This window comes from Schistocerca nitens, chromosome 2 (genome assembly GCF_023898315.1).
Source record: "Schistocerca nitens isolate TAMUIC-IGC-003100 chromosome 2, iqSchNite1.1, whole genome shotgun sequence".
In the NCBI taxonomy this organism is placed as follows: Eukaryota; Metazoa; Arthropoda; class Insecta; order Orthoptera; family Acrididae; genus Schistocerca; species Schistocerca nitens.
Window position 1 is genome coordinate 159,196,083 of NC_064615.1, and position 26,400 is coordinate 159,222,482.

General features: G+C 38.0%; 1 protein-coding gene across 1 annotated transcript in view; it reads right to left on the bottom strand.

Annotated features, from left to right (window-relative positions):
- Window positions 1-26,400, bottom strand: part of LOC126235852 (structural maintenance of chromosomes protein 4-like) — a 329,466-nt gene that overhangs the window by 275,315 nt on the left and 27,751 nt on the right. The window contains exons 3-4 of the mRNA XM_049944717.1: window positions 2,132-2,308; window positions 1,915-2,019 (exon numbers count right to left, since the gene is read on the bottom strand). Of these exons, the coding sequence (XP_049800674.1) occupies window positions 1,915-2,019; window positions 2,132-2,308 (282 nt within the window). The remainder of the gene's footprint in view (window positions 1-1,914; window positions 2,020-2,131; window positions 2,309-26,400) is intronic.

Below are 26,400 nucleotides of genomic sequence, written 5' to 3' on the forward strand. Positions count from 1 at the left end.
ATGCAGAAATCTTTGGTGAGAGCTGACAGCTCTTCTTCTTCTTACAGCATGGAATTTCACATCGCCAGATCGTCGTTTTTTTTTTTTTAAAAAAGAAGCCCAATTTGTTACTTTTTAAACTTAGTGTTAACAATGAGTTCAGTTCTCATGTAGCCATGACTCCTTTTAGATATATACTGAGTAACTTAAAAGATGTATTATATGGCAATGAAATACTTGTTGCCATGAACAACAAATCTATTTCAAGTGTTGAAGAGGTGTGTGTGTGTGTGTGTGTGTGATTGTTTTTTGAAAATGTTCAAATGAAAATATTTTTCAATTTGTATACTGGAAAGATGCTTAACAATTACTACTAGTACTGAATCAATTATAAAGAAGGAAATATGATGTAAAACTATAACATTACATGGATCTGGTCTTGAGATATTAAAGACAGGATGAATTTATGACACATTATTTTAATATTTCTGAAAGGAAAGGAGCTGTAAGTTATATATCAGTAAAAATTGCAACTCTTAATTACCTGGAAAGTGATCATACTGAGAATGAGTCTTAAAACACAATCTGAATTTGTTTGAAAATACTATTAATCTGTATGCACAGAATAATACAAGATGCTGCACAGCAGTAATATAGCATATCTCTGGTTGTCTAAGCAACGCAAAAATCAACAAGTGCTTTACGAATAATTGCATGCAAATTTATAACAAGAAATGCAAATTTATACCCATGAGTCTTCATATAACAGTGCCAATATTCTAGCTGATAATGCAAGGACCTGCAAAATAAAAAAATAACCACTAATAAATCTAAAGTAGAGAGTTTTCACGTAGCTATACATGGTCGACGAAGAAATTTAAAGAGGTATTTTCAATAAGAACGACGTCTCAATGCTCTATCTCTTAAGCCACACACACTTCAGTCAGAAGTTACACTGATATTCAACAACGTATTCTGGGTGTTTCCCTTCTTTGTCAGACATTGTATTTCTCCTTGTGATCCAGAATCATCCAACGCTTCCTCCACACTTTCCAAAATTTCTTGCTCACTCAAAAAATATGATTTATTTATGGCAGAATTACAGCTAACGGCAAAATCCTACACAAATCTTGTGACAACACGAGTACACAAAGGCTCTGTTGGTTGTGACAGCAGCACTTACGTATGCTATAGCTTCTTTCGAGTTAATTGTAAGAGGTTGACAATAAAGTGCAGCTGCTGTCAAGGAACAAGTAGCAAGGCATCCATACAATGTTCTCATACAAAATCAGTCCAGTTTTTGTGCAATTGGTGGCTCGCACATTGTGAAACATTGCCAGAGAGATACTCGGGTGTTGTCCTGTGAATTCAGTGTTGTAGCCCGTGTTGAGCTATCACTTGGTCACTAAAGTGTTAAGGGTGTTGTGCAATTCAGTTACAATTAGGTATTAGTCTAGCAGTTTTGTTTTCTGTGTCAGTAGTATGATGTGATGCATCAATTTTATTCCATTTATCAAGTGTGTCAGATTTCAGTGCATCTACTATATATTGGTATCCCATATTACATAAAAAGGTGACTTTTTTGACGATTCTCAGCTGTCTTTTAATAATCAAAAACATTTCACATTGACATTTTACAAATAGTAATTTGTGTAATTCCTGTTTGTCTCATACTGTACCGAACAGATGAAAAGAAAGTTTAAAGTACTACTGATATCAGCATCTTTTAAAAAAAGTATACTTGGCCAGTAATATGAGGGTGAGAAGGAATCATTCATGAACTTGTAAACTGAAACATACTCGTACCCACACAAAGTGACTTACGCAAACCAAAAACTTTAGGCTAGAAACACTCTCTTACTCAATAATATTCATTCGGTGATGCATACTTCAATAAACACTCAACGAAAAAAGGGGTAAACTCGATAATCTTACCTTGTACTTTAAGGATCCAAAGATATCTTCCAAATATTCTAAGAAGCCAATCTCTCTCTCATTTGCTGCCTTTGGTTTCATCAGTGAAATTTGCTCCACTTCTCCCTTCAGTAGCAAGAGTTCATTTTAATATAGACATGCCAATTACATATACTGAAAATTGTACATCTTTCAAAAGTTTACTTACACTAAATGTTCCTCATAAACATACATTTACCTGTAAAATTAAGTAACGACCACTAACTATGTCAACGCCATGACTTTTCAAAAACATTTTAATTGTGTCAAATTTGGCAACACTACCATTCATCTTATAGAATGATACATTGTCCTTGTTCACAGTTCTTGAAATTGTTACTTTTGAATCAGGAACAACTTCAAAGCGTTCTTCATTCTGAAAAAAAAAAATCATCAATAAATATGTACATGTTTTGATTTAATACACAGTTCTTTTTGTAACAAAATTTACTGTATACAATAAAACTAAAAGCAATATTACAGATATTGAAGGACGCTCAGACAGAACAGTATCACTTCTTTCAACAATCAACAAAAGATATTAATAGAAATCATTCAAGTTTAGACACCATATTCACAATCTGATGAGGTAGAGGGGTTACAGACACTGATAAATGTCAGCAACTCCCACTACAAGATAATAAGAAAGGATTTGAGTGGAGAAAAAAACTAATGAAAGATTCATCAGTGGGAAACTTTGATTATGATAGCAGAAATGGTAAAATGGTAGAAGACATGCATTTGTAAAATTTTCTGGGGACAGCAGTATTTTTTCAGGAAATGTGGATTATGAGACCACAATTTAAGAACATGGTGGTAAACCAGATTAAACTAAGTAATAAGTTTAGGATTCCACAAATTTATGCTTATGCGGACATAAAGATGAGGGACAGTTATTTTAACAGGTACTTACCCAAACAAAACAAGATTAAATAGCTACAAAAATGGAAAAGATAATCCGAAGTGGAACAAGGCAACTATTTATAAGGTGCTGGGCTGCCAAATAGTCAATAATAATCATAATGTAGCATAGATACCTAGAATAAGAAAATGTATCCAGTAGTTGGTCCTCTGTCAATGAGAACTACAGCAGAAGTGATCCACATATCTGCATCTAGATACATATTCTGCAAGATGGCAGAGGGTACCTTGTACTGCTACTATCATTTTTTATCATGTTCCATTCACAAACAGAACAAGGGAAAAAGACTGTCTATAAGGTTCTGTATGAGTCCGTATTTCTCTTATAACAATACCAGAGAAGGAAAGTTGCTACTCACCATATAGCAGAGATGCTGAGTCACGATAGGCACAATAAAAAGCTGACTGTGTCAAGCTGTACACTACTATCACTATATTCAAACATTACAGGGTCGTTTTTCCTACGCATCTGCATTAACTAACATTTTTCTATGTTTAGCGCAAGCTGCAATTCATCACACCAACTAGAAATTTTGTCTGTGTCATCTTGTACCCTCCCATTCACTCGACACCTTCCTGTGCACCACAGCTTCGTCAGCAAACAACCACAGATTGCTGCTCAACCTGTCTGTCAGATTATTTATGTATATAGAGAATAAGTGCAGTCCTGTCACACTTCCCTAAGGCACTCCTGACACATCTGTCTCTGATAAACACTTGCCATTGCTGAGCTTTGGAGGAGCAATACTTTCTAAATCCCTGCTGGTTTGCAGACAGAAGCTCTCCCATCTCAAAGAAATTTATTATATTTGAACTGAAAATATGTTCAAGAATTCTGTAGCAAACAGATGTTAAGGATATTGGTCTGCAATTTTGAGAGTCCATTCTATTACCCTTCTTTACATACATCTACATCTAGATCATACTCCGCAAGCCACCTAATGGTGTGTGGCGGAGGGTACTTTCAGTACTACTATCTGATCCCTTCAACCCTGTTCCACTTGTGAATAGTATGTGGGAAGAATGATTGCCTGTAAGCCTCTGTATTAATTTCTTCAATTTTCTCCTCGTAGTCAATATGTGAGATGTATGTGGGGGGGAGTAATATGTTGTCCGACTCCTCCTGAAAAGTGCTGTCCCAAAATTTCAATAGTAAATCTCTGCATGATGCACAATGCCTCTCTTGTAACGTCTGCCGGTGGAGTTTGTTTAGCATCTCCCTAACACACTCTCACCAGCTAATCTATCCCGTGACAAAATGCACCACTCTTCATTGGGTCTTCTCTATCTTCTCTATCAGTCCTACCTGATACGGATCTCAGATAGATTAACAATACACAAGTATCGGGCGAACAAGTGCCTTATAAGCCACTTCTTTCGTGGCTAAGTTACATGTCCTCAAGATTCTTCTGATGAATCTGAGCCTGATATCTGCTTTTCTCACTATCTGTTTTATGTCGTCATTCCTCTTAAGGTCGCTCTGGATAGTTACGCCTAGATATTTTACAGTAGATGCTGTCTCCAGCTGTTTGTCATCAATAGTATAGCTGTACAGTAGTGGATTTCCTTTCCTTCATATGCGCAATATGTTACATTTATTTACGTACAGGGCCAACTGCCAGAGCATGCACCATTCATCAATTCTCTTGGGTTGTTCTGCAAATTCTTACTATCTTCTGGCATTGCTACTTTGGTATAGACAACTGCATCATCTGTGAATAGCCTTAAAGAGTATCCGATGCTTTCTATATTAAACAGCAATGGTCCTATCACACTTCCCTGTGGTATTCTGGATATTACCTTTACATATGTTGATTTTTTTCCCTTAAGAGCGAATGAGCCGTGCGTGGCTCTGGTTCCCGCCATCATGTATTTTACATCTTGTTTTTAATGTACTTCCACCTCACTATGTTAATTTAAATTACTACTGTCACTGAGTTACTGCTTTGCCTGACCATGACCAGCGCTAGCAGCGCATATCGATATATTCCCTCTCGTAGTATCTTTGCTTGACTGCTATTACTTCCCGGCCATGGTCTGTCGTAGAGCAGTTCGTCGCGAGTTCGGGCTGCCAGTTAGTTGGATCGCATCTGGAGCGGCACTAGTGCAGTCAGGTTGGAGCAGCAGTGAGGTCTGCGTCGACATGGCTCGCCCGACCTCCACCGCCACACATCACTTGAGCCAGGCCATGGTCTTGATGGATCGTTGGTCGGTCGTCCTACCGGACGACGCATTTTGGGACACCGATCATTCATGAGTCGGCTGTGTGTGTGTGTGTGTGTGCCCATGCGCGTGTGCATCTGCAGGTCTTCGTGCAAGTGTTCGTCAGGCTGTGTGTGTGTAGTTGGTGTTATTTCCTTTGACAAGTTATTTTAGGGGTTGTCGGCGTATTGCCTCTGATAGGTCAGTTGTCTCATGAGGTGACATGTAACTGGTTCTTTGAGTACTTCTGGGCCCCTTCAATTACCATCTTGTGGAACTTGGGTCTGTCCTTTCCTGGTGCAGGGATGTCGTTTAGCCAGTGGGCGTGTTTCCTCTGCATGGTTGGGTCCGAGCCAGTATTTCTGCCTCGTGTGTCTGGAAGTGAGGGGGAGATGCACCAGCAGTGCAGTCGCGACGGGGCAGCAGTCACGACAGACCAGCAGGCAGTCGGTTGGTTGCTACGGACCAGGGAAGATATCTCCGTGCGGTGCAGTCGCTGGGTCCGCTGCCAGTCCCTGCACAGTGTCGGAGCGTGTGTGGAGCTGTCCGATTGCTACGAGTTTCATGGTTAACTGACCCAGGACGTCAAAGCTGAGTGTTGTTTTAAGTACTCAAGCCTCATCCATTCAAGTTGTAGTTCGTTCAGTGGTTCGCTGCTGGGGAGGTTTTCCTGTAAGCAACACAGAGTGTTTCTGTTTGACAGCTAATACATACTCCATTGCGGATCATCACGTTTGTAACCAGATTGTGTTTGAATTCTCATGTACCGATTGGTAGGAAGCAAGTCGTTTGTCGGTCGGTCCGTGGCTATCCCCTGGTTGCATTCTGAAGGATCAAGTGTAGTTGGGCTCACCACCTGTCTCGCCTAGGTGAACAAGGGCGGACCGACCTCCATGGATGCTTTTGAGTGCCGCAGGTGTTTAATTATCTGTTTCCAGCTACTTAAAATTTAAGGCTTATGGTTATTTTTCTTTTTCTTTAACAATTTTGCAAATTAATTCTTAAATTCATCTTTCAAGCTTAAACACTGTGGCCTTCTGCCTTTAAAAGATTATGGTAATATATTTTAAAATTTTGAAACTTAATTGTGGCCTTCAGCCTTTGGTATTTCGCCTTGCATATGTTTGTCCTATCTACTTTGCTGTGACGTTTTTGTTTGTTTGTTTGTTTGTTTCTTTTTTTAAAATTATTTTATTGCTATCTTAATTGGATTTTATCTTGTTGATTTGTTAAGATTTTTTGTTTGGAGGCCTTCAGCCATGAAAGAGTTGCATTCAGTAAAGGTGCTGCTTTGGTTGTAAAAGTTATTAAATTACAATATAGTACAATTTGAAGGTGAAACTGACCTCAACCTATTTGGCCCTTTCCACAATCATGTTACCTGTTCTGCCCAGCGGGTTCAGCGGGCTTATCAATGACAGGTTGAGTTCAATCTGCAAGAAAGTCTTGAATCCAATCACAAGTCTGCTCTGATACTCCATAAACTCATTTTTTTTTTCATTAAAAAGCAATGCAGCACAGTGTCACATGCCTTACTGAAACCAAGAAATACGGCATCAACCTGAGCGCCATTGTCCACTGGGAAGTGGATCTCTTGGAGGAACAGAGTGAGCTATGTTTTGCAGGATCTCTGTTTGCAAAACCCATGTTAATTTTTATAGAAGTGATGTTCATTTTCCAAAAATGTCAATTTTTTTAGCATAAAACATGTTCCATAATTCTACAACACACTGACATCAATGATATAGGTTTATAATTGTGTGGATCTGTCTTACGGACTTTCTTAAAAATGAGAACGACCCGCACTTTTTTCCAGTCGTTAGGTACCTTTCATTGCTCAAGCGATCTATGATCAATTACTGCTAGAAGGGAGCAAGTTCTTTTGCATAATCTTTATAGTATCTTATAGGTATCTCATTTGGTCCTGACACCTTTCCACTACTAAGCAATTGTAGCTTCTTTTCAATTCCGCGTTCGGTTATCCCAATATTTGCCATTTCGACATTCGTACGACTACTGAAAGGAGGGACAGTGTTATGATCTTCCACAATGAAACAACTTCAGAAGACCGAATTCAGTATATCGGCCTTCTCTCAGTTGTCTTCAGTTTTGGTGCCAGTGTGGTCACAGAGAGTGAATAGATGATTTTGAACCACTTACTGATTTTACGTGGAACCAAAATTGCTTATGGTTTTTATTCAGGTTGGTTGACAACATCTTACTTTCAAAATCATTGAACGATTCTCTCGTTGCTCTCCTTACGCTCATTTTCACTTCGTTCAGTTTTTGTTTGTCAGCTAGGTTTTTACTTCTTTTGAATCTGAGATGAAGTGCTCTTTGTTTACGCTGCGCTACTCCAACAGAACTATTAAACTATGGCGGATCTCAAAACCTTATTCTGAAGATACTTGTCTAGGGCATAACACGCGAGTTAGCTGCACTTTTTTCTCGGTCGCTTGGGACTTTGTGCTGGATGAGAGATTCACGATAAATGGAAGCAAAGGAAGGGGTCAATTTCATAGGCATTGAGTACACTCTATATAACCGAACTGGGATTCCATCTGCGCCTGGCGACTTATTTGTTTTCAAGTATTCCCATTGTGTCCACAACAGTGATACTTATTGCTATGTTCTCCATGTAGACATCTGTACAACAGCCAAACAACGGTATGTTAGTAGGACCCTCCTGCATGAATTTTTCTTAAATGCAAGATTTAAAATTTCAACAGTATTAATATAATACTGTTACATTCCATCCTGGATTTTCCATTGTTAGATTTAAAATTTCAGCTTCAGCTTTCCTTTTGCTGTATTCTACGAGGTGCGGCTAGAAAAAAACCGGACTGATGCTGGAAAAAACATTTATTTACAATTATTTACAATTTCATGTTATCTCCTTCAATGTACTCTCCTCCTCGGTCTCTACACAGCACCATACGAATTTTCCACTGTTCATAGCAATACTGCAGATCATTTTCGGTAAGTCCATACATTACTTCTGTCGCTTTTTCTTTTACTGCTTCAACAGTCTCAAATCTAGTTCCTTTCAAAGCTGATTTGACTTTAGGGAAAAGAAAAAAGTCACAGGGGGCCAAATCAGGTGAGTAGGGTGGATGATCTAAGATGGGAATGTTGTGTTTTGCCAAAAACGTCTTCACTGACAACGCACTGTGAGCTGGGGCATTGTCTTGGTGAAGGATCCATGACTTTTTCCTCCACAAATCGTTCCGTTTTCTCCGTACTCGCTCACGTAGGGTAGTCAGGACGCTAATGTAGTAATGCTGATTCACTGTTTGTCCCTCTGGTACCCAGTCAATGTGCACAATCCCTTTGATGTAAAAAAAAAAAATCATCATTGCCTTGAATTTCGATTTTGACATTCGTGCTTTCTTTTGTCGTGGAGAACCAGGAGTTTTCCAATGCATCAATTGGCGTTTAGTTTCGGGATAGTAAGTAAAAAACCACGATTCATCGCAAGTAATAACATTTTGTAAGAAGGTGGGATCACTTTCAATGTTTTCCAGGATGTCAGAACAAATCATTCTTCGGCGTTCCTTCTGTTCAATTGTGAGACACTTTGGAACCGTTTTTGAACACACTTTGTTCATGTTGAAACTTTCATGAAGAATCTGCCTAACACTTTCCTTGTCAACTCCTGTTAACTCAGACACTGCTCTGATTGTTAAACAGCGATCTTGTCGAACAAGTTTACCGATTTTTTCAATGTTTGCATCAGTTTTTGCTGACAATGGTCTGCCAGTGCGAGTGTCATCACTGGTGTCTTCGCGGCCAACTTTAAATCGTTTAAACCACCCAAACACTTGTGTTCGCGATAAACAATCATCGCCGTACACTTGTTGTAACATTACAAACGTTTCACTTGCAGATTTTCCTAGTTTGAAACAAAATTTGATGTTAACACGCTGTTCTTTCTGTACACTCAACATTTTCCGACGCACAGACAAAACGTCAACTACTTAAAACAGACGCCATGGGAAGACTGAGTGCAGGAGGCAGATGAAACTCGAGCAGTAGGCGAAGCGAGAGTCACGTGACAGGCCACGCGACTTTCAGCCTTATTGCATTCGTTTTATTGTTTCACCAGTACTAGTCCGGTTTTTTTCTAGCCACACCTCGTATTGCCACACTGGACTGGTCAAAGAGTGACTATACAGATGCCTTTAACCTCCACAAGGAACTTACATAGTACCAGCATTTTCTCATGTTCTCAGCAAGATCTTCTGCTACAGTGTGACTGTGGTAGTAGTCGTGTGTATCAGATAGCGATCTTTTTACACATGCACAAATTTCTAACTTTTGTCTGTCATCACTTCAACATTCTTTTTTGAATGGAGAGTGAAAAGTCTCTGCTTCCTACGCAATTTCCAATTTTTTTTTTATTAAACCACTGTGGCTCTTTTCCATCCTTAATCCACTAGTACAGCACACAACTATCATCCAATACAACTGATATACATCTGTTGGATAATATTATGAAATGGCTCAGACTAGGTAAAGGATGTGGCACACTTCCGTTTATTGATAGGATAACGGGAAAATACAACCAGTTTACAAAGCGGATTGCTTATATAACTCTCATGTTACTCATTGCAGAAGACTGCTCAAGTGTATGGTAACTCTACCAAATATGACTGACTGGTGATATTGAACATATACAAATAAGAGTGAAAGGTTTGTTTGACTCAAAGTAGAATGACACAATTCTGAAAACCCTGGACCATGGCCTAATGCCCATACATCTAAACTGAACTTTAAAGCCTGTATTGTATGACCTACTCACAAAGTTCAACAAACCACAATTAAATGAGAAATCTCGATATATATGACTTCCTCCTTCATACTGGTCCCCTGAAGACAAGAGCAGACTGATTACAGGATGCAAAGAGGCATTTAAGCTATTATTCTTCCAAAGCACCATACATAAATGGAATGGGAAGGTACCCTAATATGTTGTACTACAGGAACTACCCTCTCCCATGGACTTCATAGTGGTCTGCTCAGACGATTAAATTTACTAGTACATCTGCACACAAAAAAGGAGTAATCTACGAAACCTTGAAAGGTGAGCAACTCCAAAACATATGAAATGGATTTTATGTCACCTGCAGGGATGATGATCTGGAATAAAAGTAGAAAAAGTACATGTGATTTACTAGCAAGCTGATGGCTGGTCTTTCTGCACAATTGTGATACTTGTTTAATGCCCACCAAATTATTTGGCAAAGTGAATGCAATTTAACCCTCTGCTTACCAGAAAATCTGTATAGCGTTACCTACCAGTTGGGCCTCTCAGGCCCATGTAGTTTAAACTGACATAAATTGACACTATTTTGACAACTTACAATGAGAACAACTTTTGAGGTATAAAATATGTTTAAAATACTTTTATTTATTTAAAGTTTACATAAAAAAACACCATAAATTTTATGCTTTTACTCGTGGTTTTTATTCTTACTGCAAATCTGTGCACGGTCTATAGACAATAGCAGACTGCTCTGGTCATACAGATTTGGTGCACTATAACATGTAATTTGACTTTTTCTATCTTTCTTCTCTACACAATATGCACATATTATCCTACTAATAAATTCATTGGCTTCTTTACCCCTGCTAGTTGCTTTCAACAATTGATGATTAAAGTTCAACATCTCATTTTTTTTTACTGGTAGCCAGCATCACCCAAATTATGTATGCATTCATTACGCTAACATCAATCACGTTAAAGAAAACCATCAATGACCAGTGCCTTGTTTATCTCGCATCACATCTTCTGATCCAAGGTGTCAACACTGTCCTTTGTGGCACTGTATGTAACTGTAAAGTCAGGCTCCTTTATTTGTGGTGATGAAACCACTGGTTGGTCACGAAGAGAGCTAAGTATGGTAACAACTTTGTTTTTCTTAGGAACATAAGAGCCTATTATCACATCTGGTTGATAACCAAATAATGAAGAGTATACTTCATGTCCTTTAGGAGTAATGAAACCAGCAGGTAGTTCACCTTTGTTTTTCGGATAGTACTGACTAGTGTCAAATCTTTTGACAGCAAATAATGAGCTAAATCAAAAGATGTAAAAAAAAAAAAAAAAAAAAAAAAAAAAAAAAAAAATCGCATGTGATAATACGTCCAGACTTTTAAAGTTCGATCACCAGGGTTTTCACAACATTTTCTCGAAGTCACACGGCCTGGTTTCTTCCTCCTTCCTCAAATACACGTTCATCTTCCAACAATAGCTTGTTGCACTGTCACAAATTGCCCACAACTTTATTCTGCACCTACGAGGTTTTAACGGGATGTATTGTCGAAATGGACAGTGACCTTAAATATGATCAGTTATTCATTCACGGTCATGCACTATCCTGGAATATAGGCATCCCTACAGGTAATTTTCCACATGTAAAAACATCTCTGGTTGATCTGGTTCCAATTTGTCATTGACCTATGTTCATGTTGGGCTGCCGCAGTGTCAAAGCACGACACCCTCAGAATAACACGGAGACAGTTGCCAGACATAATTTCATTGAACAGTGGTTGCCCATTCTCAACACTCCAAAGCTGACTGATATCTTCATTTCTTGATATGTAAACTCCAGTCAAGATCAGAATGCCAGGAAACTTTTTCATTTCACATATCTATTATCAACCCAGACTTGTAAATGATTCGACCTTCCTTATTGGTCCACATACACACTTCGCCAATATGGGGCACACGAAAGAACAACATAAAACAAGATTCTTCATTATCACAGTTCCTAATCAATTAACTTGTAGGTCCCTGGTATTCTTTCAATACATCCTTTTTGTTCCACCTACTAAAAATTCCAGCTTGAGGAGCTGTGGCCCATATTTCCTTCCCATTACGAGAAAACAGTAAGTCACACTCAACAGAATTTGCACTAAATTGTTCTTCTCCATCTTCATAAAGGGATTCTTCACAATTTCATTTTTGTAGTTCTGAATTTTCAGCAACATCTACCTCATTATCATCATGTAAGATTCACATTCACTAGGTGGGTTTTCAGAATCAGAAAACTGCTCCAACAATTCCCTTACCTCCTCATCTGACAGTCTTCTTCTTCATAACATTTTCAGTTTGTAGAACAGACAACTGTTAAGAAATAATGCACCAAAATAAACATCTGCTTGTGACAACGCAGACTGTTTAACAGAGGAAGAATAACAGCACGAGTCAACAACAGCAATTCATGTAACAAATGCTGCACAGACAGACATCTGGTTGTTGACAAATCGCTTCTAAACACGTGGGCCTTTGAGGCCAGTATGGGTGGAACACCACCATTTTAACACAAAGCCAAAGGTCAATTTTTATAATTTTTTTCCAAAAACATGACTAACTTGACAAATTACAAAAAATCATAAAATTTCATTCAAGTAAAATGTATAGTTACTAATAGAGGAGATATTAAACATCACAGACAGGCCCCTGAGGCCAAATGGTAGTTAAAAGGCTTAAATGTTTTAAATTTGTACAAACTACACACAAAACATACTTGTTTAAAACTAGCTTCATAGAACATTCATCACTGCCAATGTACATGTTAGATATCCCTGGCAGTTACATCAGCTTGATCTTCACACTTTGAACCAGTAACACGCTTCTTTAGGATACAAATAACAAGTAATTTATTAGGCACTAAGAGAAATCAAAAATCTGAGGAAATTTATTCACTAAGCATTTATCACCTTTCCAGATCCTACATGACTAAATACAGCTCTGCAGTGCATACATTTAATTAATCTGGATTACCCATTGTAAAACATTATCATGAAAAACAACTGATTGAGCAACAGCAATCCACACTTTTTGAAACAGCAGTAGATGTTTGTCATATAAGATTCATACACTGAAGATTTGAAAGCTAGGTCCAGAATGCACTGTTTCCTGAACTCTTGCAAATTTGAAACAACACTCTGCCTCCTAATTGACTCAGGTGGCAACTACTCCAACCTTGCTAAAGGCATTAAGGCCTATAACACACAATTTTAGAAATCTGCTTCTTGCATGAATCCCCAATGGTCTCACTGTTCAATTACAATGTCATCCATGGATGAGCACAGAACAGCATGAACTGTAGGTGCATCAACTATAATTTACTTATTCATTCATTCATTCACACGCTTTCCCATCTTGCAGGAAAGTCTTTAAAACGCTGTAGACTGAAACAAGTTACAGGCAGAAGCAACCACTGCAGACAGCTTCTGTAACATATGAGGTGCGACAATAAAGAAATGAGACAGATGTGAAAAAGTCGCTTACCGTTTTAGTCAAGTTTAGCGCTGTCTCCTTCAAAGTAGTTTCCTTCTGATTGCACACACTTTTTCCAGTGCTTCTGCCATTGATGGTAACATTTCTGGAACTCTGCTTCTGTAATATCCTCAGAGACCCTCGTCACAGCTTTTTGGACATCTTGTGTTTGAAAATGGTCTCCCTTGACCACCGTTTTGACTCTTGAAAATAGAAAAAAGTCGCACACAGCGATATCTGGGGAATAAAGTGGCTGTGGTAGTACTGAAATTTGTTTTGAGGTTAAAAATTGCTGTACTGACAGCAGTATGGGATGGCGCATTATCGTGATGCAGAATCCAATTATCAGCAATGTTGGCACGGACACAAAGAACTCTTTTTACGAAGTCTTTCTAAAATTTCTTCGTAGTAATATTGGTTAACTGTTTGTCCAGAAGGCACCCACTCTTTATGAACAATTCCCTTGGAATCAAATAAGCACAAAAGCTTGCATTTCACTTTTGACTTTGACATGCAAGCTTTTTTTTTTGGTGTGGGTGATCTCTTTGAGCACCATTGAGAACTTTGGTGTTTTGTCTCTGGATCGTACTGAAAAAACCAACTTTCATCACCAGTGATAACATGGCTCAACAATTCTGGATTGATTTCCATTTGCTCTAACAGATCAACTGCCACATTTTTCCGTGTTTCTCGCTGTTGTGGTGTGAGATTTTTGGGGACCATTTTTGCACAAATCTTTCTCATACCAAGATCTTCAGTTATATTAGACAAACCGTTTCTCAATTGATGTTCAGCTCTTCTGCAATCATTTTCACAGATAATCTTCGATCAGATCGTACGAGTTCATGCACCCTGGCCACATTGACATCCGTCCATGAGGTTGATGGTCGTCCACTGCGATCTCCATCTTCAACATTCTCTCTGCCTTCACTAAACATTTTATGCCAATGAAAAACTTGAGCTCTTGACAACCTCCTCTCCAAAAGCCTTCTGAAGCTTACCGTAAGTTGTTGTCGCGTTTTCACCCAATTTAATGCAAAATGAAATGGCATACCGTAGCGCAATATTATGTGGTTCCATTTCATGACAAAAGACACAAACACGTGTTAACTTATTACACCACAACTCACGACTGAGCAGTTGCATCGATGTGCCGCTTGGACTAGCAGCAGCTTACAGACCAAGGTCAAAGATATTGTGCCTACTAAGCAAGCCTGCAGGGTTGCCACATCTTGCAAAGAAAATCAGTCTCTACTTTATTGTCACACCTTGTATATGAACAGTATATTAAGATTAACATTAATCCACTCTTCCTAAACCACTGATAGACACAAATACTCAACAAGGGACATATTTTTTCTTCTAGTTGTGAATTTTATAGTTCATTCCAAATTCGCTCTAATTAATAACAATATAGTACATATATTGGCACCTCAGTGTAAGAATCACAAGGTTCTCAACTTTACATAATAGTCTTACAGCTTATTTCTGTAAAACAACTTTTTTATGTTAGCTGCTACAAGACAGAACTGGGTGAAAGTATGCTAGCCATACTATCTGCACGTCAACATTACAAAAGAGCTTTTTATGAGCAAAGCAGGCAGAAATAAACTTTTTGGTTAAATTAGCCAAGAGCTTGAAGCACCTGCATTTATTGTCCACATGGATGCCTACTAACTTTACACATGCAGTTCTACCCAGTATAGGCTAATTAATCTTTCCATCTGGTGTGTGTAAGTCATTTTTATGTCTTTGTAACTGCATAATAAGCTTTTAATTAAGAGTTAAGCTGTTTGCTGTGAATCAGTTGTAAGGCTGTTTTGTTAATCTACTGCCTGTGTCTAACATGGATGTGTTTGGGCTTTTTATCAGTATAGTTATGTCATTACCAAACATTACAGATTTTTAAAGTGTTCTCCAGTGTCTCAGGAAAATCACTTACATAGGTCAAGAACAGAAGTGGACCAAACACCAAACCTTGTGTGTCACCGAATTCTATGTTTCATCACTCCAAATTTGGTCTTATTGCTATGGCATCATTTGTTTATGCAATTTTGTATTTTCTATTGTCAACAGTTGATCCACGCAAGAGGAATGCCTTTAATTCCATACTTAGTTTCTCTAGTGAAATTTTATGGTTTGCAGAATAAAAGGCACCAGCATAATTACAGAAAATTCTAACAGGGCAGTTTTTCTCATTTACTTCTACCACAATCATGTATTGAATCCTTATGGAGGCCACCCTGAGCTGTTGTTAAAATACATATTGTACACTTAGTCCATTGTGTCAACAAATTGATCATAAGTAGCAGTGATAGTAACATCCCTGAAATATTTTGGCATTGCCAGAGCATTATCTCTCACAAATCCGGAAATGTTTGTTTTTCATTACAATAACAGCACACAATACATCACTCAGATTGTTGTGTCATACTCTGACACTTTACATCAGAAGCCAACACGAGATCTGCTACAATGGTTTATGGAGTTCTGGAACACTCATTACAAACTTTTCTTGGTCTTATTTATAATACAATTATAACCCACTCTTGGTTCATGAGAGGTAGTGCAATGTTACATATCTTGATTGTAAACTAGCACATATCATTCCACAAAGAAATGGGAGTACAGCAATTTTGCCATAGTGCAACTTTATGATTGCACACCTCACACTCTGGGACTCTGAAATCTCATCCCTGGGGCAGAAAAAACACACACACACACACACACACACACACACACACACACGTGATAATATTAGTGGGAGTCTCCTACCCAGGACTGTGCGGCGGCAGGCAAAGAAACATTGTGTTACATAATCAAATTAATTAATTGTGACAGCTACTGCTTGTGAGGCAGAAATCAGAGACAGAGGTGAGAAATGGTTAAGGTCATTGGTAAAGATAGTCACAGTGTCTTTGGACCTCCTCCCAAACAGCTCACCCTTTCTGTGGCTGCAATATCTTCTTGCCATCTGGGTTGCACAACACGTAAAACGTTAATTTAAAACTAACTATGCAGGTTGTCACCCATAAAAATTTCTGTTTCTCTAAGCCTAAAACACAAACACTGTGGTATGTGAGCCTTTGTATTCAAAAGGTTTTATGTATTCTTCCACTTCCAGTTTTATTATAAGTTTTCCAACATCTACCTCCTGAGAACGCATACCAGTATGTGTATTACTAAAATCTGCAGTCTTTTGCTGGGGCCTAGAGGATATAGTAAGCTCTTTTGGAAATTACAAGTGTAATTGCAATCACAGAGATCAAAGGTGGCATTCATTGAATGTTTCTTTGGGGAATTATGCAAACTGGATGTGTCTGTCATTAGTATATAACTGAGTGAAGTAAGACTGTGTGTATTTTCTCCATGTCCATTTAGTTTCCCCATAAGAAATCAATTTACAGCTTCAGTTACACATACACTCTCTTTTCTGTACATGTGGAGGTCAGTTTTAACTTCACTTTGACCTCCTATCTGACCCATCTGTAGCTTCATGAACCTTTTGTTTGCTATTAAGGAGTTTAGTACACATTCTGCTCCTTTTCTATAAGGCATAAAACCTTTTAATATGTCTACTGCAGGGCTTGTATTGGTGGGGTATTGTTTGCTTAGTCTGTTTCACCTGGTAGATACACAGTTTCACCATGAATTTGCATTGTGTTATAGAAGGAGTCCGTCCTGAATTGTTTTACACTGACATTTAAGGCAAATGATTTCTCACAATGAAAACAATGGATCAGTAAAGTTAGAATTTGTTTAATATTTAGGTTAGAACTAATTATAGGCCAAAATTAAATGATGATCATGTGTAAGCCAATAATTAAATCACAACAGTTGGTTAATTATCTGAATAAGCTATCTTAAAGCTCTTAAATTTCTTTCTGTTTTCCCCATATTTCTTTTACTGTGGTTTCAAATAAAATGACCGTGTGTGTGTGTGTGTGTGTGTGTGTGTGTGTGTGTGTGTGTTCTAAATCAGAAGAAGGCCTTTTGGCCAAAAGCTTCCTTGTTTATCAGTCTTTTTGCTGTGCCTGTCTGCTACTCCACATCTCCACTATATGGTGAGTATGATTCTATCCTTTTCATATTACAGTGAAACCCCTATTTTATGTTTTCATGCAGTACAGACTTAAAAAATGCAAAATTGAGGAAAATGTTAAAACCCCCCCCAAAATGTGAGCAAAAACACACGTAACTGGCATATATGATTAAAAATCACAATACTTTCCAATACTTTGTATAAAATCTGTCTAAGTGAAGGAAATTAAACCTATAATAAAATGTTTATACAATAATTTGTGGTAATGAATTTTATCAGTTCTTAAAAAACCACAGATGTGTAACAGGAAGTAAAACTTGTCAAAAAATTGAAAATGGTATCTGGGTAAAATATAATTGAGCTGTTTTCTGGCATGCTACAACTACAAATTATATGTTCAAAACATGCATTTTTGAGAGCTCATCCTTTGTGCTCACCCAGAAAAAAGCAAAAACTGATGGACATGTTGAGTTAAACCAAAAACATCACAGCAGTCAAGTGGTTAAACCATAAGCATAAATGCAGACATCTACTTAATGTCTTACTTTGTCACCACTGCTATTATTGTTTAATGATTTTCTTATGTGCCGTACTTCATATGCTCACTACTGTTGAAGCAGTGGAGGAGGTGGTGGTGAAGGGCCCCTTCATCACATATTGGCTTGGTCCAGAACATTTCGCATTGACTGCTCAATGCCACAATTACGCAGTGACTTTTTACACTTTTATTATTTGTATTCCATTTGAAATTTTCCATTATAAAAAGTTTCACTGGGCCAGTAAACAGAGATTTCTTTTTCTAAACTTTGCAGTCAGCATGTCTCTTGAAAAGTTGAAGGTCAAAGCTATGCATTCAGCTTTGATAATTGAGAGAGCTATGGTGGCTGTTGCCTCCTGCTCCAAGAACTTGCAGACCCTAATGATTTAAACAGAAATCTCGAGGTTGACTTTATGTTCCCCTTGCCTCTGCACAGTCCACATCTCAGTACCAAGTGATGATCTATTGCAAAGAAAACTGAAGTTTCAAGTTCTTTGTCCCTCTCACACATTTCAAGATTCTTCTAATTGTTGACAGCTAGACATGCCTGGATCACTGCTGAAGCAACTTACAGCTGCAATTACGTGGGCGACATTAAGACTTATGTTTATCTGTGCACAAATGATACTGCCTGTAATTTATCATGGTGGGTCTCTCTTTTACCTGTCACTGAGTGCATACTCAATGAAAGTATTTGACTATCCAGAAGTATCAGTTGATACAGGACTGGAACTATTCATGTCGTATCTACCTAGGACTGACGTAGATAAAGAAGCTGATCCATTCTTGCTTATCCCCTTTTAATATCTGTTGTGATTATGACGTCCAAGCAATTTGACACTTGTACCTCATTCACTTCAAACTGTCCTCTGCATTTATTTCTGAAGCTTACTTTCTCTTGTGTGTTGTTAATAATTATCAGCAGATTATTTAAACAAATTTCACCAATTAACATGTTAGTTCTCATGATTCTCACAGGGTCTGCTGTTTCTCTTTTCTGAAGCTCAAGCATAATAGTGTGCCACTTTGCTTAATATTCCAGTTTCAATTACCTTATTTAAATATAAAGTGTAATCGTATACCTGACGAAACCCTTTTTCAGTGACAAAATCAGTTTATGGGACTCTAAATCTGCCCTTCCATATTCCCTTTTAGGACTGTCATAACAATAGCCGAGTATTTAGATCATATTGAGCATCTAAATCAAACACTGAATGAATTATTGGGGCACATGTCTCATCCCCAGAATGTAAATTTTTGTTAATGTACTGCCAGTGCAGTGTTTTTACAAATACTGAGTGTGCCGATGTGTTGTAATTTGAGAGTACCTTCACTAAAATGTGCGAGACTTGTGCATACCCAGCAATCATAATCATCAGATTGTGCAAATGAACAGTGTGTGTAGAAGAAATTATTCAGTTGGTAGGGCATAGTCCAACAAGTACGCACAGAATTTCTACACATTATCAGTGTTCCACATACAAGAACACGGCAGACATTGCGTACACACAGCCTCTAGCCTAACCATTTACAGAGAATCTTCAAGAAAGAGATGAAGGTATATGACTGGAATTTTGTTGACGAGCAATTGCAAATCGCAAAGTAGTTCCATAATACTGTCTACTGATGAAGCCATTTCCACTTTGTGTACCAGTAATACTTGTAACTTACATCAGTGATCCAGTGAGAATCCACATGGGGAGATTCTCAAGAACCCTTCTCTGTGAATGTGTTGTGTGGTATGCTAAGAAATCTGTTATTTGGGGCTGTTGTGTTACCATACCATCTTACATGTCTTATTATCTAGATTTTCTTGAACACGAGCTTCCAGCATTGATGGAAGAAGTTCCTTCAGCTACAAGAATGGGTATGTTCTTCCAGCAGGATGAGGATCCCTGCACATTCTAGTAGTTCAGTGATATACCATCTACATCCAAATTATTACAAGTGGAAATGCATTTAAAGAGGTACAGGTAGACCCCGTAATACACAGATCCATTATCCATGTTTCTGCAGTTACACAATTTCAGTTTTAAGTCCAATGCTGCAATTTGTTAACAGTACGTGGAAGCAGTAATGCACCAGTGCCCCTCAATGCGCATCTTCTGTTGCGTCTGTTGACACGTGAATCATCAGTTCAGGTCAGAGCACTTGAAGGGTCTGCACTTAAAATGTCATGTAAAAGGAAAGAAAGTGTCCCTGTCGCAGGATAGGAGCTTCCAAGGAGGTCGTATACAGTAGAAACAAAGTTAGAAGTTCTGAATCACTAGACATTCAGCACGCTATGGTACTTGTTACTGAATCCACTGCGAGAATTATTCATGACAATGAAGAACCAATTTGAAGAGTATTTAATCTTCAACTAACTTAAGCATGAATGCAGTGACCAAATCTCACTCTGAGGCAATGGAAAGAATAGAAAAAATGTTAAGTTAACACATTTTGAGCCCCAAAACCAACAGCACAGGCATTTCTCTGGAGCTGCTATTCAAGCTAAAGTCAAGACATTGCATGCATATTTAATGAAAAAAAGAAGCAATTCAACATTTTTCTTGTTGTTTGTGTTTGTTTGATCACTTCAAGTATCGTTTTGGCTTTCATTAGATTAAAATAACAGAAGAGGCAGCTGCAGAAGATGAAGTTGGAGCCCAAGAATTTAAAAAGATTTGTAAAGGACTACTGGAATGCTGTTACGCAGGTTTTCAACCTTAATGAAACAGGCTTATTTCTAAAACGAATGCCTAGCTGCATCTTGATTTCTATTGGAGAAAAAACTGTGATAGGATTTATGGCTGCCAGTGATCAATGCACCCATTTCGAAGGAAATCTTTCAGAGGATTGCAAATTAAAACCCCTTATGATCTAGTACTCTAAAGGGTTGCTGGGAGAGCATGCTGGGAGTTCATTGGAGGTGGAATATAAAGGTTGGATGTCTTCTGTTATTTTCAGTAATTTTTTTAATGAATTGAACAGAGAATTGAAGGCCTTCTCTGAGAATGGAAAAAATCCGTTTCAAGATTCTCATCCTCCTTGAAAATGTTCCCAACCACGAACCTTCTATTACTGGTTCAAATAAAAGCGCTTAATTTCTGTTTCTGGCACAAACACTACATCTACCCTACGATCAATAAACCAGAGTTATTTCTACATTCAAGGAATGCTATCTGCTTAAAATGTTCTCCAGTCTGATAAAAGAATGTAATTCAAGTGATGAACTTATCATCAAGATTTTCTGGGGATCGTTGAATATTAAAAATGCAACTGATGTTATCAGAGATGCATGGTCTGAAATCACTCCAAAATGTATGAATGAAGTGTGGAGGAAACGGAGACCCGATGCTGTAGATAAAGTGATCACTGATATCACCATTGCAACGACAGAGAGACTGTGGACATGGCATGGCAGATTGGATTAAAGAAGATAATACCTGTAACTTTATGAACTCTCTTTCCAAGTATCTGAGTAACCAAGATTTGATAGTTTTCACTGAGAATAGTAATAAACAAGAAACAGAAGACAATGTAGTTCAACCTGTTAGAAAGCTGACAACAAAGAAAATAGCAGAGTCCTTCAAAATGAAACTGGAGTGAAAACTTTCGGGACGTGATCCTGAGGAATAAGGAGTGCAATAGTGATGAGCAAAGTTTAACATTCCCTTAAATGTTACAGAGTTGTATCATCAACTGTCAAAGAAAACTTACACAGCTGAATATTAAAGATTTCTTTGGAAAACAGTTTTACGCTTAAAATGAATGTTAAGTGCCTAGCGAGAACTTTTTAGCTACAAAGGATTTGCATGTAGGGAAATACGTTGCGGAAACTAAACTAACTGTAGCACCATAAAATTCTTCTGATGTAGATTATCAGACACTATATAGTATGTAGACTTTATGACAATGGTTTTACTGTATTATTGTGTGTTTCAGTGTTAAATTTTGCACTAACAGCATTTCAGGAAGATAATGGTTCCGTTAAGAAACTCTGCTATTTTAAACCTAATATGTGAGTAGTACACGAGAACTTAACCCCGTATTTTATGTATAAAGTGACACTCAGTTACATTATGTATAAAGTGACACTATTTACATGAATTTGGAATGCAGGGCAACTGCAGGGAACGTGGTTATCACATATAATGAGATTTACCTGGATTATTCTACTGATGTGCAATTCCTCAGGTAGACTGTAACTGTTTTTTGCGAGCCAATTCTTCCTCAGTGGGCTGTCTTCATAGAACTGCTTTAGTTTGTCCTAAGATCCTTTTAAAGTAGCCCTGTTCTGCAGATTGCTAGATTAAGCGATAAGGTAAGTGTGGGAGAGTTTGACCACTTTTTTTCCTCCAGCATAAAATTGTTGTTTCTTAACTTCTGGCAGCATGTTCATATATAGTTATGTAAACCTAAGTACAATATATTATTAAGACGCTGACACTTAAAAGACGAGAGATATGATAAAATGAAAGTATATATGAATGGTCTATCTCATTTAGCATCTTGGAAGTTTTAGGTTTAGTAGGAGTAGAGTCCAAAGTTGCGTGAGTGAATGAATTAGGCTTGTGCAGATAACTCTGCTATTTTGATGTGCTTTGATTCACTAGGTCTTTTGATGAACTTTGAAGTGGTTTGTTGGCCTGTGTGTGAGATTCAGTTCTTCCATTTGTTGGCACACATGCATGTTCCAACAAATAAGCATGGTCTTGAACTGCAGCCATTGTTGCATTTGCCTGAAGCCACTTGTACCATTTTCACCACTGGCTGATGTAGGACTGAGTTGAGCAGTTTTCGAAACTGAAGACAATTAATTTTATTGGCTGGATTATTTATCATTAAAGTGTTGCAACCATTGTAAAAATCACTTTTAATTTACTTGAAAAATGAGTGGCCCAGGGGCTGCAACCAGTGGGATGTACGTGGAGGTACACTCATTAAAATAATCCCTTGTTCCTCTGCAAACTAATGTTTTCAAACAGGTTGTGTGAGATGTGTGTCTATGAATACTTGTCCAGCTGGTTTCCTGGGTGTGAAATAGGTTTTTAACCAATACCATTAGAAACGATGAAAAAATGTTATTCAGTCTTTTTTCAAAATATAAATTAAACCTCCATTTCACTTAAGCTAAATTTAATCGTGGTCCATCTCTCCCAACCGACAGTGATTCATCTCTCCCAACTGTCCAGGAGAAGTGTGGACCACAGAAACTTCCATTTGCAGGTATCGAGCTCATTGGCCATTTTACATTACTTTCATGCCCAAAAATTAGTCAAGCTCCCAGTAAAGAAATTGCATCAATATTGTGCGAACTAACAGAATTAAAATTATGAACCTACACAATATTATTAATTTTTTGGCTTATCAGAACAGAGAATGTGATTTTTCTCCAGAACTAACACAAAATAACAGCAACCCTTTTGTATCCTGTTCATTCACACATGCAGCAGTAACTACTCACTGGCAGTACATTTGTAAAATATGCCTCTGGTCCATCTCACCCAGTGGTCAAACTCTCCTCGATTTACCTTGTCATCACGCTTGTTCTAGCAGTGCATCATTTCATCTCTTATGTCATTTTGTATAAAATACATTTAAAAAACTGTAGAAGATACGTTTTCATGTCAAACAATGACAAATTGTTGTTCTTCTTCTGTCCAGTTTTTCTATCAATGGTAATGAATTTATACAGAAAGGCCCCATAATACAAAAGTTTTGCTGCTGGATCTTATAACAGGGACAAGTGTTTTCCTTGCTTCAAATACAATGATTATTTTTAATATCATTTAAACAATCTACAATTACACATATATCTATATTCTTCAAACCACTGTGAGGTGCATGGCAGAAGGGTATGGTTCAAATGGCTCTGAGCACTATGGGACTGAACTTCTAAGGTCATCAGTCCCCTAGAACTTAGAACTACTTAAACCTAACTAACCTAAGGACATCACAAACATCCATGCCCGAGGCAGGATTCGAACCTGCGACCGTAGCTGCCACGCGGTTCCAGACTTTAGCGCCTTTAACCGCTTGGCCGGCAGAAGGGTATATCCCAATGTACCAGTTCCATTTAAATATGGAGCGTGCGAAGAAAGATTGTTTGATTGCCTCTGTGCTTGCAGTAATTATTCTGATCTTGCAACACTTTTAAATCACTAACAACAATACATTTAGCATTCAAATAATAACCAAGCACAGCTTATGAAAGGTCAACTACAGCAATATTAAGTATCAAAAAGGGTCATCTGCCACTATGTTATGAAAATACATATTTTAGAGGTTATATTCTAAACAAAAATTCAATTCAGATGTTGTCCTACCATCCCTGTGTTGCAGACAACATACTATATTAACATAAACTTGCCGCTGATTTCTGTTGGCAGTCACAGGGCACACACAATGTAAACACAAAAAGGGAAATACATAATTATGTAATCTAATCAGCAACCAACTCTGATATCAACACATTCCTAACCTACATACAATTTTTATATATATATTTCAGCAACAATAAAAGAAAAGATCCACTGTAGTTGCCACAACTGTGTTTGGGGATTAAACAAAACAAGAAAAAAGGTGAAACTTCCTGGCAGATTAAAACTGTGTGCCAGACCGAGACTCAAACTCAGGACCTTTGCCTTTCGCACACAAGTGCTCTACCAACTGAGCTACCCGTGCATGACTCACAACCCATCCTCACAGCTTCAATTCTGCCAGTAACTCGCCTCCTACAGTTTTAATCTGCCAGGAAGTTTCACATCAGCACACACTCTGCTGCAGAGTGAAAATCTCATTCTGAAGAAAAAAAGTGGTCTTAAAAGAATACAAGCACTCTAATTATTGATCATATCTTGGGCCCACAACTTCTTGTTTTACTGTAGATTCAAAGAAAGTAATCAAGGATTGAAGCAACTCTTAACGTTTATTACACTCTGAGAGCTAATAAAATGTGCATGCCCTCGTAGACATACAAAGAAGTGGGAAGTATAATTCTCATTCTTAACTCCTCGCTAACGGAGGACATTTTGAACATTTCCTGTAACAAAGTGTTTGAAGTCACGCTGGTACGTTCTGTTGCTGTGTGTTTACATTCCATGATTAATGTGATTTGAAGAGAAGTAATAAAATGAGCTCTAAGATGGAAAGTAAGCGTTTCCGGACACATGTCCACATAACATATTTTCTTTCTTTGTGTGTGAGGAATGTTTCCTGAAAGTTTGGCCGTACCTTTTTGTAAAACCCTGTATAATTATTCATTATTTAATCTTAGCCCAACAAGATTCTTTGTCATCTTGATAATTTTATATATAGCAATTCTGTGTATAGAAAATGTACTTCGTTGTGTCCTAGACAATAGCAGTTTTCTCAGAATTCACAACCATCTAGACATGTTGCTATAATCCACACTGTCATGTCACTGACTCTGTACTCAGGATTTCTACATCTACATTTATACTCCGCAAGCCACCCAACGGTGTGTGGCGGAGGGCACTTTACGTGCCACTGTCATTACCTCCCTTTCCTGTTCCAGTCGTGTATGGTTCGCGGGAAGAACGACTGCTGGAAAGCCTCCGTGCGTGCTCGAATCTCCTTAATTGAAGAAAAAAAGTGATCATAAAAGAATACAAGCACTCTAATTAATTATTGTGCATGTCTTGGGCCCACAACTTCTTGTTTTACTGTAGATTCAAAGAAAGTAATCATGTGCGCTTAAATCAACAGACTGGGTAGGCAGTCACACTTGACACGTTTTCTGTTTAAATTTCTTGTATATATTTGATATACATACCATGTAGTCAAAACCAAAGTAGTACATCGGATGAGTAAAACATTTGTGTTTGGTTTTGATTTTGTTTTTCTTTAGGGCACAAAAACAACTGGGGTCATACACACCCAAGTCAAAACTATAGAACATAAAGACAGAAAGGAGATAAAAAAAAAAACAGTCCCAATTGATGTAATACAAGACAGCTAAAAACAGGTACGTGGAAAAAGGGCTAAAAAACATACAGAAATGGAGGTCAAAAACTAAAAATTAAATGTCCTTCATCATATTGCTTTGGTGGATAAAAAGTAAGACGCAGTTGACAGCCCGCACATCATTTGCTAAAATGGCCGGTAAGTCAGACGGCAAACCCAAATGGGAACGTAAAAGGTTACAAAAAGGACATTCCGTCAGGAAGTGACAGACAGTTAAAACTTGAGTGCAATGTGTACAAAATGGTGGGGTAGCGCCACTTAACAAATGACGACAGCTAAAAAGGCAGTGCCCAATACACAGTCCAGTTAAAATAATCTCCTCCCAGTGGGAGGGCTGAGGAGGAGGTCATCCAAGCCACTGGGAGAGGCTTAATAAGCCAGAGTTTATTCCCATGAAGGGAGGACCATTGGAAATTCCAAAGTGACACCACCTCCTGTCAGATGGCAACACAGAGATCATCAGAGGGAATATAGGTACTCACAGGCAGAGGTACGAGGACTGCAGCT